The following is a 13,468-nucleotide window of genomic DNA, read 5'->3' on the forward strand; positions in this document are numbered from 1 at the left end:
TGTCAAGCTTGCGAGATGTTAATGTGAGAAAAATCGAATGTATGCTCCTTGCAGGTGGAATCGACCGACACATTGTCCTTGCAACGCTGTGGAGATTTGACACGAAATCAAACAATTGGCAAAAACTGTGTCCGATGCCGACACCACGCGCCGATCATGTACTCATTGTCATTGACGGTCGGATTTATGCTTTCGGTGGTTGGTACGAGGACCCTGTGACCGAAATGCGCGTTTTAGCCGATGCCGTGGACGTATATGATACCATCACTGATCAGTGGGTGACTGAATCGCGCAATCCTTTGCCAAAGTATTATACCGGCGTCGCTGCGGTCAAAAGAAAAGTTTACTTTATTGGCGGGTTGCTTTCGACGGCAACTATAAATCGCGCCACCTCATCAGTGCAGTGTTACGACTTGGATACCAAGCAATGGACTTTTAGCTCGGAGTGGGAGTATCCGAAAGAGGTTTGGGAAAGTACTTGTGCGGCTTTCTATGTGCCACGTGAACGTGATAATGTGAAGTACTATTGGGATGATGTTTGAACGAGTAAATTATATAAACAACTGTAAAGTACTTTATTTAAAAAGTGTTTGATTAGAAAAAAAAAACGCTGAATGTATACTCATTTAAAATTAAATTTAAATTTTATTTTAGTGATCCTCTTTTGTTTCTGACTGCAACTTTTACCGCTTCGTGTAACGTATGAAATTTTATTTTTAATGAAATAAATTACAGCAATGAATAATTTAAATCAAAACAGAAACTAGTATAAGTTGCGCTCTAATGTTTAATAAAACACACATTTGTATGTTGAGTGAATCTCAAAAAAAGTAAATATTAATTGAATAGATCATATCTATTTATTTCTGGACATTGTCAAGTTACGTGTTTTAAATAGCAGATACTTCAGTCATTTTTGGATGTACATATATGCATATTTCATATCTTAAATCAATGTATTTAATGAGTTGAAGTAAGTTATTAATTATTAATACGTAAAGAATTTTGTCTGAATTGGATTTAAGGACGCAGACATAAACCTAGTTTAACATTTTTTACCGCCTTTTAGTTTTTCTGATTACAAAATTTATATTTTACTACATAGAATTATTAACTGCATATTAACAATTTAAGACTATGTACTATCATCTTGTCGGACAACTGTCCAATAATATAATTTTTTATAGTCTTGGCAGAGCCATTTTAATATAAATTTTAACAAATAAATATGCCTTTTAGAAACATAGATTAATGCGTTACAGAAATATTACTTTGGATTATTTTCATGATAGCAAGAATTATAAAAATACTAAATATCAAAAACAATTGTTTCTGTGAAATTCCTCAAAATATACGTGGTTTAAAAACAGTACGAAAACAAACCGACCATTACCCATTTCCACAACAAGTACGAAAAGTTTGTGTTCCGTTTGTCATACTGATCCCGTACACTAACAATTAGAGTCCGACCGATGTACAAAATTAACTTCAAAAAGATGTGTATTTTTACTATGGCTTGGTTAGCAAAAAGCTCTGCTAGGTTTATTTATTAAGGAGTCAGAATGCCATATGCGGTTTTGCAAAAAATGTGTTTTTTTTTTAACATGTGTTACGTGAGGGTTAATTTAAATAAAAAACTAACACAAACACATCAGTTCACGTATGAATTGTCAAATATGGATATTGGCATTACTTGGCACACTGTCTACACTGTGCACAGGTCAAGCTTTTTAATGAAGTGCCACATTTTTGAAAATGGAACGAATCGTGCAGATCTCAAGGCACTGACAAAAAAATAAAAAAATCAGCCTCATTGCGAGAGTCGTGCCGAATGCAAGTCGTTTTTCGACAGTCGAATCGTATCGAAAATTTAGCGTCATTCCTAAAAGATGCAGCGATTTCTATTCTCAAGTTATATACCTGAAGACAGTATGGGCATGTGTATATTTTTTAATCTTAAAAAAAAAAATTGTAAATGCTATAATCACTTTTTTAAAGGTAGAAAACGCAAAAAAGGCAAATATCTTAAAAAAGGCAAAAAAGGCAACTTCATGTGTATATACGGAATCTGGGAAAGCTAAATCGTGTACATTCTTAATCGAACATACTCTATCTCTTTAGCAGAAAAAAAGGCAATTTCCATAAAATCCGTTCCCTGGTGATAATCATTTTAAAACCTCCGACCTTTCTAGTAAGAGCCTAAGCGATTGCATACGGAATCAGTTCCGTCAAAGCAAATACCAGAACTCCATCTATCCATTTGGAAATGTAAAGAATGTACAAAATTAACTTCAAAATGATTAGTATTTTTACTATGGCTTGGTTAGCAAAATGCTCTGCTAGGTTTAATTATTAAGGAGTCAGAATGCCATATGCGGTTTTGCAAAAAAATGTATTCCTTTTAACATGTGTTACGTGAGGGTTAATTTAAATATGAAACTAACACAAACACATCAGTTCACGTATGAATTGTCAAATATGGATATTGGCATTACTTGGCACAATGTCTACACTGTGCACAGGTCAAGCTTTTTAATGAAGTGCCACATTTTTGAAAATGGAACGAATCGTGCAGATCTCAAGGCACTTACAAAAAATTAAAAAAATAGTGGGGTCCATTAGTTATTAAAAAATATAAGAAGCCAAGTGGCGTTCAATTCACTCACGTTTTATCTGAGGATAGTGCCTTTTATATAGAAGAAAATGCTAGCGGCGTCCGCAAAAAAATCAGCGCGATTTCCGAGCTTCTTGAAATTTTCACTTTTACCTACTCAAATTAAATTAACAAAAAAACTGTGTACCTGGAGTTTTTCTAAAAATTTTGAACAAAAAGTTTAAAGTTTTTGGATGTAATTGTTAAGGCGCTGGCCTAATGCAGGCTTGCTTTGCTTGCTTCGCTTTGAGAACTGTCAAAAGTTATTTGGAATATACTAAAACGTATCGAGCCCTAACCGCCAAAATAACGTAAGCGACATTTTTTTCAAAATTTTCTTTTTGATGCAGAAATATTCCTAGAGCATCTAGATACATTTCTGCATCAAAAAGAAAATTTTGAAAAAAATGTCGCTTACGTTATTTTGGCGGTTAGGGCTCAGTATGAAGGGTGGCCAAATGGCTGCTTTGCTTCACTTGCTTTAAACGCCTCAAAGTTTCAAATAGGCAAATGTTTTATTTGAAAGCGTTTCGCAGCCTTTTGACAAAAAGATATGTTCCCGTTCTAAATCAATTCAAACAAACTGCTGCATCTTTTTATGTACAAACATTTTCTTACGTAATTTAAAAAAAAATATATGTATAATATTAGTAACTCAAAGTTTAATAAAAAGGAATCTATGTTTCCATATTTATATTTAACATGTCGCTGGCTTAAAGTGAAAAGTTGATAAGTCCAATTTTACAAATTTTACAGGAACTTTGAATACAGCATTTTGCGTGTTTAAAGTAAAGCAAAACTCCATACAAATAAGAATTTCTCTGTTAAAAAATTTCGTATTATTTTGGCCTTATTGCATATTCGGGGCCTCTTTTGACTTATAAAATTTATCTTTTATTGAATATAAACGAGAAAAAATAAAACAAGTACCTTAATCCTTAATTTCTCTTACTCTCTATATCAAAATTTGAGGCTACATAAAATGTAGACTTATCAACTTTTCACACAAAGCTTGCGATATTTATGATGTCAAACAACTGGTAAGTCGTCTCTTGAAAAATCGATTTTTTTGTTTTGAGTTTGTTGTTTTTAATAAATGTACATATAGTTATATATGTATGTATAATTATTAGCATTCTTTTGAAATGCAAAAATTAATTCACATAATTCACAAGGGTAAAATAGAGTTCTTTTCATTGTCCCACCAGTCACATTAATTCAAATGATAGTTACAAAAAACTGAGAAATCGTTTGATATTTTTGTTAAAGCAATTTTATACATTATATCGTTCTATGTTAAAAAATATCTTTCGCAGTTGTATAAGTTCCGACGACATAGCTAAAATTCACAATTGATCACATTCTGGAGTAAAATGTCCCACCAGTCACAATGGAATGGCCCTTTTGTAAGAGTAGTTACCCTGCAGCAATTCAGATTCACCCTAGTTTAGCCCTCAGATAGTCTCTATTGTTACCAGCACTAGTCCCTCATAATTCCCCTGCCAATGGTTTCAACTGCTTTTTTGAGCATTGGCGTGTCATTGGAAAAGGACCGGTCCAATCAACACTGACCGTAAGATAGTCCTGGACTAGTCCAATTTTGGAGATTTTTTTCGTTGGAGTAAGATTGCGTTCTGCACTTCTTTTTATTCACATATTATTATTTTCCATTTTCTTTTTTCAATATTATAAAATACATTTTAGTATATAATTTTCCGCTCCTCGGCAATACTGAAGTTTACGAGGTCATTTGCGAATCAAATTTGCCACGTAATTTTACGAGGGACTCGTAAATAGAGCTTCATACAAATTTTGACAGATCTTTACGAGGTTTACGAGGCTTTTACGAGTTTAAGGAAAGACCCCTATTATTTAACAGGTCTAGTATAATTGAGTACGTACTCGAATTAATGGTTTACAATATACCCAAATAAAAGTTATAATATTTTGTTTAAACAAATAAAACAGGGCATGAATAACCCTGCAAAAATCGTTGGACCATGTAGTCTATTTGTCGTATATTGGAGGACTTACAAAAGTGTTCCTCTGTCATGCTGTAGCGGACCAACTCGTGTCTCTGCGCCATCTTATTGTTTGTTACCCGATCACTGCCCGTGTTTTAACGAAATGTGATTGAAATTGAGCGTTTGAAAGCACATTTGCATGTCTGGCTGTAGCTGAGTGTGTAGAGATGCTCGCTGTTAGTTGTTAGCTCCCAGCATGTTCGGGTTCGAATGCTGTCTGAGGCAACATGTAATTTTTAATTTTTGTTTTTGGTTTTTATTAATTTCGAAAAAGCATCTGAGAAGTGAAGAACGAAAGCGTGTACAAACGAAAAAATATAACTACAATGCCATTGTTAATATGTTGGAGTAGTTTTGTGCTACTCTGATAGAATGCAGGGATGGAGTATATGGACATCGCAATGTTAATTGGACCATATTTTTATATGAATTGTGGCTAATTTTGGAGTACTCCTTGGTCCTTAGGGAGTACTCTTTACACGCATGCGCGGAGTAGTCGCGATTTTTGCAGGGGCAGAGGGGTCCGTACAAATCGTGCTGTAGTCTTGATGGAAATTCAACATTTGAAAGTAAATTTATATGTCTGGCTGATACCCAGAAGAAAAAAAAGGTCAGGGTTTGAATACCACTGCAGGCAAAGTGCAAATTAAATATTTTGTTTTTTTTAGTTTTTACCTTGATTATTAACTTCACGGATGCTCTTTCAGAACGAACGCGGTCATTTTAATATGCGCATAATTAAATTGAATATTTACCAATATACAGTACTTTCGTTGACGTTTATAGTAAGATCAATTACGTTTCTATTTGATTTTAATATTTTTTTCCCTCAGTGTATTATTAACCCAACGACTAATTCCCTTCGATTCAAGCTCAACGGTTTGAAAAATACTATAGCGAATGATATTCAAACTAATAAAGCTCCTGGTTATGACACTGATGAAACCATAAAAAACTGCCTCAAATTGCAACAGGATACTTCCTAAAGATATACACATAACAGTATGCTTCGTATAGGATATTTCCCGAACATCTGAATCATGTATGGTACGTAAGCCAGGTAAAAAGCGCAGTTAGTCAACGACGTAGCGTAAACGTAGGTTGACGTACGTAGCAGCATATCAAATTTACTGTTGATAGAGAGAGAGAGAAGCAACGGCACCGTCACCGCCATGCGGTGGTGAGTTTTCGTTAACACGCGAATCCCATAAGGTAAATCGTGTCTGCGTCAACCTACGTCTACGTTACGTCGTTGACTGTTTGAGCTTAAATATCCGGCAGTAGTATGTTCATACAGGCCAATCAGTTTAAATGCTGGTCGTATGGAATCTGCCTTTGGGCAACATCTCGCTGCTGCAATATTGATAAAATACAGATACTACGGTCACAATGATTATGCAGATCACCAAAATTGATACCGCAAAATACATAGCACAACAACGGCATCTTTATTCGCCACCATCAAACGTTGGACCCGACTATATACCCGGCAATTTTCTAAGAATACCATTAAGTCATGCACTGCAGGTCATTAGGATAGCACGCCCCTTTGTTGACATATTCTTTAAATTTGTATACAATTTTTAAATCGAATTTACACTTAAAATATGCTACATTTTTATAAAAAATTTATGAATATTAAACAAACAACAGGAAAAGTGAACATACTGAGGACCAAAAGGGTGTGCTATTCAAATGACTGGGAGTGTATTAAGTATGTATGTTTATATGGACATTTAGCAAAGCAAATTTTTAATGAGTATATGGCTTTATAGGGGTTTTAAATGGATTCTTGTACATTTATTTTTATTTAAATTTTATTTTAAATATAAACATGTTTCAATACATACCTAGTTCAAGCATACATATATAAATATGTATGTATGTATGTTTGAACATTCAGAAGTACTTCAAATCGGTCTACGAAGGCGACTGTTGGAATTTTTGTTTTATTTAAATTTTGCTCATAAGAAGAGTTCAGAGTTTACATATTTTAGTAGAATTGACTGAACCATCCATTCTAAAGGTCCAGTCAGCACATTGAATATTCCTTTTTGCAAACATAAATAATGCTTAATAAATTTCTAGTTTATTATTTTTATCCACTACATAGGTCAAATATTTTTGGATTCACGTTTTTGTTTGTATAATTTCAGCATTTTGTACGCTTATAATTTGCGTGTTGGTATACTATTATAACAAATAAATTATTTATTTATCTTTAATAAAAATGTTTAAAATGTTTTGTTTAAAAATAAAACACAAACATATGCATACATATGTATGTATGTACAAATGTATAGAAAATAAAGCAAATAACAATTTATTCGACATCGAAAATATTCGGTAAACATAATTTTTGTTTATAACAAGATATATGTACATACAATCATATATGTTTTTTTTTTATTAAAAATAGTGCTTAAAATAAAAATAAGAAATCTTTTCTTTTAAGTATGGCATATCGGAAAAGTTTAATTTCAATGCGTATGTGCATTAAAAGTAATGAGTACATTTGCACATATGGATGTGTATTTACAGTTGCACACAAAACACCTATGCGGTTGTACTACAGTTAGGGTGACCAAACGCCCTGATTTATCAGGACATGTCCTGATTTCAGGGTCGAATGAAAGTGTCCTGGCTGAGTTTTCATTTATGCTCATTTTTACAAAGCTGACCCTTTAAGAAGAAGAAGAAGAAGAAGAAGAAGAAGAAGACCCTTTATAAAATTTTTACTGCGTAAACATATCGTTAGGCGCTTTTTTTTGTACATCTTTCACATAATAATATCCCTGCAAAACTCGAATGACCGAAACTACAATACAAGTACAAAATTTTTCGATTGTCACTAAGCCATAAATAGAGAACCACTGTGTCAAGGTACAACTGGTTTGTTGCCAGAACTGTGGCGAATGAAGACACCATAAGATATGCTATTGAGTTTTATCCTTAGCAGCATACCTATTGTACCTAAAGATGGTGTTGAGCATTTGTTGGCGACCTTGAAAATGATTTTCACAACATCCCACAACTCTCAACTGAGAACTCTTAATTCTTACCATTTAGAGTAAAAACAATCATTTCAAAACTCAAGTGTGATGGAAAAGAAAGTGATTGTGCTAACTCCCAAAAATGCAGTGTCCTGATTTTTCCTTCGACTCATCTGGTCACCCTAACTACAGTGTACATATGAGAAAAATTGGCGAGAATTATAACAATAGATTGACGCTTACACATATGTTAGTGTCTGGCCGAGCTTCTCCTCCGATTTGTCCTTGATGTTGTCACATGAAGCGGAGGGGCCTACAGTTTTACGCCGACTCCGAGCGGCGATTGTTTTTTTATGATAAGCGATTTCCCATTGCAGAAATACACTTGGAGGTTTGCCATTGACAAGAATTATAGCATTCTCTAAAAAGAAGAAGGTCTATTCTGGATTTCCCTGAGAACTAATGACAAAGCTCAGCATTCAAAAAAATATCTGTGCGTATTAACTATCTCGAACGATAGGAATTTTTAAATGAAATTTTTTTTTACAATTTCAATGCATAGTGGAAATAAGTCATTATCCAAAAATATCGCTTTCTAATTTTGAGTTCTTGGTTTTTAATGCAGATTTTGAATTTGTGTGGGTCCTATGTTAATTTTGGGTTTCCTGTTTTTTAGTAGTTTCCAATATGTTCGCTGAGCTGAAAAAACTCAAACAAGGAAGAAATATACATATCGTCGCCTGGATAAAAGATTGTCGAATGTTACTTTGGGCAGGTTTTTGAGAAATCGCGATTAAAATTTGGATAGATTTTCCCCAAAGTCCCGAAGAATGTTTCTAGTTCACGAAATACTTAAATTATTTCATAGCCTCATTGCGTACGTCGTAAATTAGACTAAAATGAAAATGCACGACTCGACAGCATTGGCATTGCCTATTGTCGTGCCGCAATAAATAGACGACGAAAATTGTCGAAAACTATCCAGTGCTATCAAGTTTTCTCATTTAATGCACGATACGACTCGAATCTCAAAAACGACTTGCATTCGACACGACACTCGCAATGATGTTGTTTTTTCTACTGTTTATTATAATTATTAGTTAATATCTTCGGAACTAAAGGAGATACCCAAAAACTGATAACACTAATCGAAAAGCAGCCAATAAGTGATGGAATACAATAATATACGACAGGTTAGACACAGGCCGCCAAAACAAGATGGTCGCCACAGGGCGCTAACTTCGGCTTGTCCCAATTTAAAAGCTCTTTACGACGCATTAATTTAACAAAACTATACATTCTTCTTCATTATTGGCGCTGAAACTGCCTAAGCGATGTTGGCCGGGTCCAAAAGTATACATTAACTTTAAAAAATATGTAGAAATTCCAGTTTCGGGCTGAAAATGCATTATGGCAGCTTTTTGGTATTAAAAAGGGAGAAAAAGATTAATCAAAACTACCAAATCTTCCCCTTCTCGGTTTGGACTGATACTAAAAATAACTTTGTGCTAGTGTAATAATGAACTTTTCGAGTGACCTAGTATTAATCGCAAGTACGGTCGAATAATTCACGAAACCATGTCTACAAATTTTCTAACGGTCTGAAAATGTTGTTTTTTTTTTTTTTTTGTTCACTTCAAGAGAAATTTTTACTAAAATTTTTTCAGGAAGACCTTTCTATTTCCTTCATTACTTCAAAAGAGAGTTTAAGTTATAATAGAAATGACAGGAGAAGGGCAATTCGAAACTTTCCTAGTTCGAGAAAAAAATGATTCCGTTTTGAATTGCATGCTGCTATACATATTTCTAAAATATATAGTGCTTATCATAACTATAAGACATCCACATATCTACAAATTTTGACCAGATACTTATTTTTTGTTAGATATTTAATTTAAATTATATTTTAATAAAAATAAAATTTATTCTATATCAAAAACCGTAAAAATCTTAGTTGCAAACTTTGTACAAAAATTAAAAAAATCAACAATTTCATCCAGAGATATGCAGAGATTTCTAAACATAGTTTGGCATATTACTCGACCAGGCCTAGGACCTGTTCTAGGTCGCTTAAAAAATTTGTTAAATATTCGTCATTTGGATAAAAGTGCATCTGCAAATGATAAAATCTTACTTAAATTAGTAAAAATTATAGTTAAATAAGTGTTGTCTTAAACCGAAGTTGTTGATTTCATTTATTAATAAGTTAGCCTTAATATCATTTTGTATATTTAAAAAAAAACATATGTAACTAAGGAATATTACAAATTAAATACATATCACATTCAAAAATATTCAATACGTATGTACATTTTAAAGTTTTTAAATTGCCTTTTTGCCTGCTTTATGGATAGAAATTAATTATGTACCTCTACGCATACATACATACAAATAAATACAGCTAAGCTAAGGTGTAAACATAAACATCTAAACTATAAAACTTAAAAATTTATAAGGACTAGCTTCGATGAATTACATTGAATGTTTATTTGTCTTATATATGCTTACATCATCCGTTATTCATGGTTGCTTTTTGAGCGGATTTTGGGATTTTAATTCCTTGTTTGGTTGGCTGTTTGTCATTTCTTAAGCAATAAATATACATACATATATCTATTCAAATTAAATAGCGTAGTACGTAAAATAAATTCAACTACATATACTCGTTAGGGTGGTCCTTAAAATATCAACATCTAAGTTTGGCATGGGGCCCCCATTATTTTCATCTACATACGTACAAAATAAAGACATCCACGAAAATTTCAAAATTACCAAAAAAAAGACGGTTTTGTTGCCAGTTGGTAACGCAACTGAAAAGAAAATTTTTATTACGATTAACAACTATCGTCAGTTGCTGTAGAATTGACAGTAACGGCAACTAGCAAGTCTTTGTAAACAAGCTGTGTATTTGAAATTAAAAACTGCAATGATGCTAAGTTTAGTAAACCTCAATCATGCGACATTTAAGGTGTAGTTCCAATCCTCTGGAGCTACCGCCTGCACTGTAAGCAAAAGTTATTGCTTTGAATAAATTGCCATGTGAATAAATTGTTCCCATAATTTAACATGCAAAACAAGAACAAATTGGGAAAAATTGTTTTTGTTTTGCATTATAATTTTTGGGAATATTTGTTCATGTGAAATTCGCAATTGTGCTTTCAAAAGAAGCTGTAGTATGAATACAATTCAATACCTCCGCTCCTTTGCTCCTAAATACGCATAAGTGTCGCTACCGGGGTTTGAAAAACTTAATATTGGGACTTATTCTTGTAAATTCATAAACTCATAGATAGAGTAATAGCTGGTCAAAGTCAAAAATTTTGTCGAATTTTAGCTATTTAAAAACAAAAAAATTTAATTTTTATATAACCTACAAATTGGTTTAAAATTTTAAAATTTTCGTGGATGTCCGTATTTTGTATGTAGAACAAAATAATGGGGTACCCAATGATGTTAATATTTTACGGACCACCCTAGTACTCGTACTAATGTACGTATGTACGTACATGTAAAATAAATAGTGTGCGTGCGGAATATGGTTTATAAAGCATTTTCTTGCTATTCGCTTAGTTTTATAAATTTAAGTTATGTATGAATGCATGTAGTTAGTGCATATGTATTTGCACATAGTGCATACATACATATTTCTGAAACAAGCATTAGAAGCCAATTAAATTTTGTATTTGTTAGATCATGCTTACATTTATATGCATTAAATAGTTTCAATAAAATACAATGTCCAATAAAATATTTTTGCTATGATTAAAATTCACATCAAAGGGCTTTTTGCACACCTTTTTTCTTTGCTTAAATTTCTTTTCTAATTACTTACACATTTGCACAGTGTGCAACAGTCGAAAGTCCAGTTCGTTCTTTGGGAGATAAATATGTATATATGTAAATGAATCTTAGCAATTAAATATACATATATAGCTTTTTGGTTTTCAAGAATTGTATCTACATATGTACATACATATGTATGTATGTACATTAGACTGCATCACCAAAAAAAAAGTTGCGGTTTTTCCGACGGGATTACAAAATCTATTATATCGGAAAAATATTAAGATTTACGTGAGCTGAACCGATTTGAAAACACCTCCAAAAATGGAGTTTTTTATGAATAAAAATAGTTTCTTAAAGATTTTTTTTTTTTGAAAAAATCCCCTTAAATGACAAAACGGTTTAAGCTTGAAAAATTAGCAAAAAAATATTTAAAAAAAATTAAAAAAAATTTTGAACGGATTTTTTTTTTTTGCATGGGGAGTGATGCAGTCTAATGTACATATATTGGGGCTGAGAGGTTGTGACGCAAATAATGCTGGACTGCCACACTCAACAATTTGTTCCAAGAGTAATCTATTAGCCAATACATATATACATAGTACATACATAAATACATACATGGAAAATATGTATTTTAATTTTTTGTTTGCTGTCTACAGTAGCGTTAGATTTATTTATGAACCCATTAGTCGTCAACGAACGTAGTGTTCCTATTTTAGGCTGCTACTAAGCTTCTCAGCTTAGGCCATTAACAACTCCTCGTGTAGACCTTCAGCATCCAGTGATTTGTTCGACTTGAACATAAAGTTGCTGTCACCTTGGCTGGAGGCTTGCGATTTCGAACTGGATGTCATGTTGAAAAGATCATCGAGGTCCTCGCTGCGGCGGTAGCTGTTGGAAGAATATGAGAAAAGAGAATAATGTGTGTTAAAATTTGAATGCCCATACGTAGAAATTAAAACTATTTAGCGCATTTAGAAAATTTATGATTAGCATACTTTGAGACTTGCTACTCAGGTTCATCATATTCCAAGTATGAGTAAATATATGTATGCACATATGCAAGTAATTAGGTATGTATGGGTGTATTACAGCGAATTAAAAACCATGATTGAAAACACAATGAAATGTTTATTTATAATACATAACTTTGCCAAAAATAAAATGAAATAAAAATTGCAAATCCACTTTGGATCACTGCAGCTGGGGGACTTGTTGTGGTGTAAGCATTAGATAATCATGATCAGTAGAAATGATATTATTTTCTGTTGACAGTTCGGGGAAAAAGTGATACTATTGTGTTGATATTCCCTAGAAATAAAAAAGAAAAACTACTACATCTGGAATCATTTTAAATTTTGGTTTTCTCAAACCGTCTTCAAATACACTTATAAAATTTCTCTCCCATGGCTTTCCTTTGCTGACATGTAAAAAATGTAGGGCGCTCGCATTACTCGATTTACTATAACTCCAAGAATCAAAAATATAGTGATACTGCTCAGACACATCTGGAAAAATGGGCAACATAAAATATTCCCAATTTGACGAATTTGTATTTATTTTGGAAATATTTTGACATACATATTGGTGATGGCAACATTGCTGAGTCGTACATGGTACATACTGATACATACATACCATACTACAAAATAGAAGGTAGTTTCAAAAAACAACTTTTGACGGATTTTTTGACATTTTTTGAAATTTCATAAATTGTGAATATTCTCAACGGCCTTGCAACTTTGATAATGGCCCCTATTGCGAGTGTCGACTGGCAGTAGAATAGAAATTTGTCGATCGAGTCGATCATCTTTTATTTTGCTATTGTGTAACTTGATCGATAAAAATTTGTACTATTGTGAATGGTTGACAGAATTGTAAACAGCTGTTTGTTTGTTTACATTTGTTTCTTGAGTGTTTTATTTACATCATTTTTAAAATAATTGCTTTTATTATAAAATTTAAAAAATGGACACAGTTGAAATATGGTTTAGTGATGAGGAAGATGATGC

The 13,468-nt window shown here is 32.8% G+C and overlaps 2 protein-coding genes across 3 annotated transcripts in view; one reads left to right on the forward strand and one right to left on the reverse strand.

Moving 5' to 3' along the window:
• Positions 1 to 1,780, forward strand: part of LOC108372993 (kelch-like protein 22) — a 5,344-nt gene extending 3,564 nt beyond the window's left edge. The window contains exon 5 of one of the 2 annotated variants that reach the window (XM_017628826.1): positions 55 to 542. In XM_017628826.1, the coding sequence (XP_017484315.1) occupies positions 55 to 542 (488 nt within the window). Of the gene's footprint in view, positions 1 to 54 lie in introns of both variants that reach the window. The other variant, XM_017628825.1, reaches the window with a different exon arrangement.
• A 10,112-nt stretch (positions 1,781 to 11,892) lies between these two features.
• Positions 11,893 to 13,468, reverse strand: part of Kap3 (kinesin associated protein 3) — a gene marked incomplete at its 5' end in the record, with an annotated part of 8,156 nt that continues 6,580 nt past the window's right edge. The window contains 2 exons of the mRNA XM_017628824.1: positions 11,893 to 12,347; positions 12,455 to 12,465. Of these exons, the coding sequence (XP_017484313.1) occupies positions 12,197 to 12,347; positions 12,455 to 12,465 (162 nt within the window). The remainder of the gene's footprint in view (positions 12,348 to 12,454; positions 12,466 to 13,468) is intronic.

The sequence above is a fragment of the Rhagoletis zephyria genome, unplaced genomic scaffold (genome assembly GCF_001687245.7).
Source record: "Rhagoletis zephyria isolate East Lansing unplaced genomic scaffold, Rhagoletis_zephyria_1.1 Rzeph_scaffold_06247, whole genome shotgun sequence".
Lineage (NCBI taxonomy): Eukaryota > Metazoa > Arthropoda > Insecta > Diptera > Tephritidae > Rhagoletis > Rhagoletis zephyria.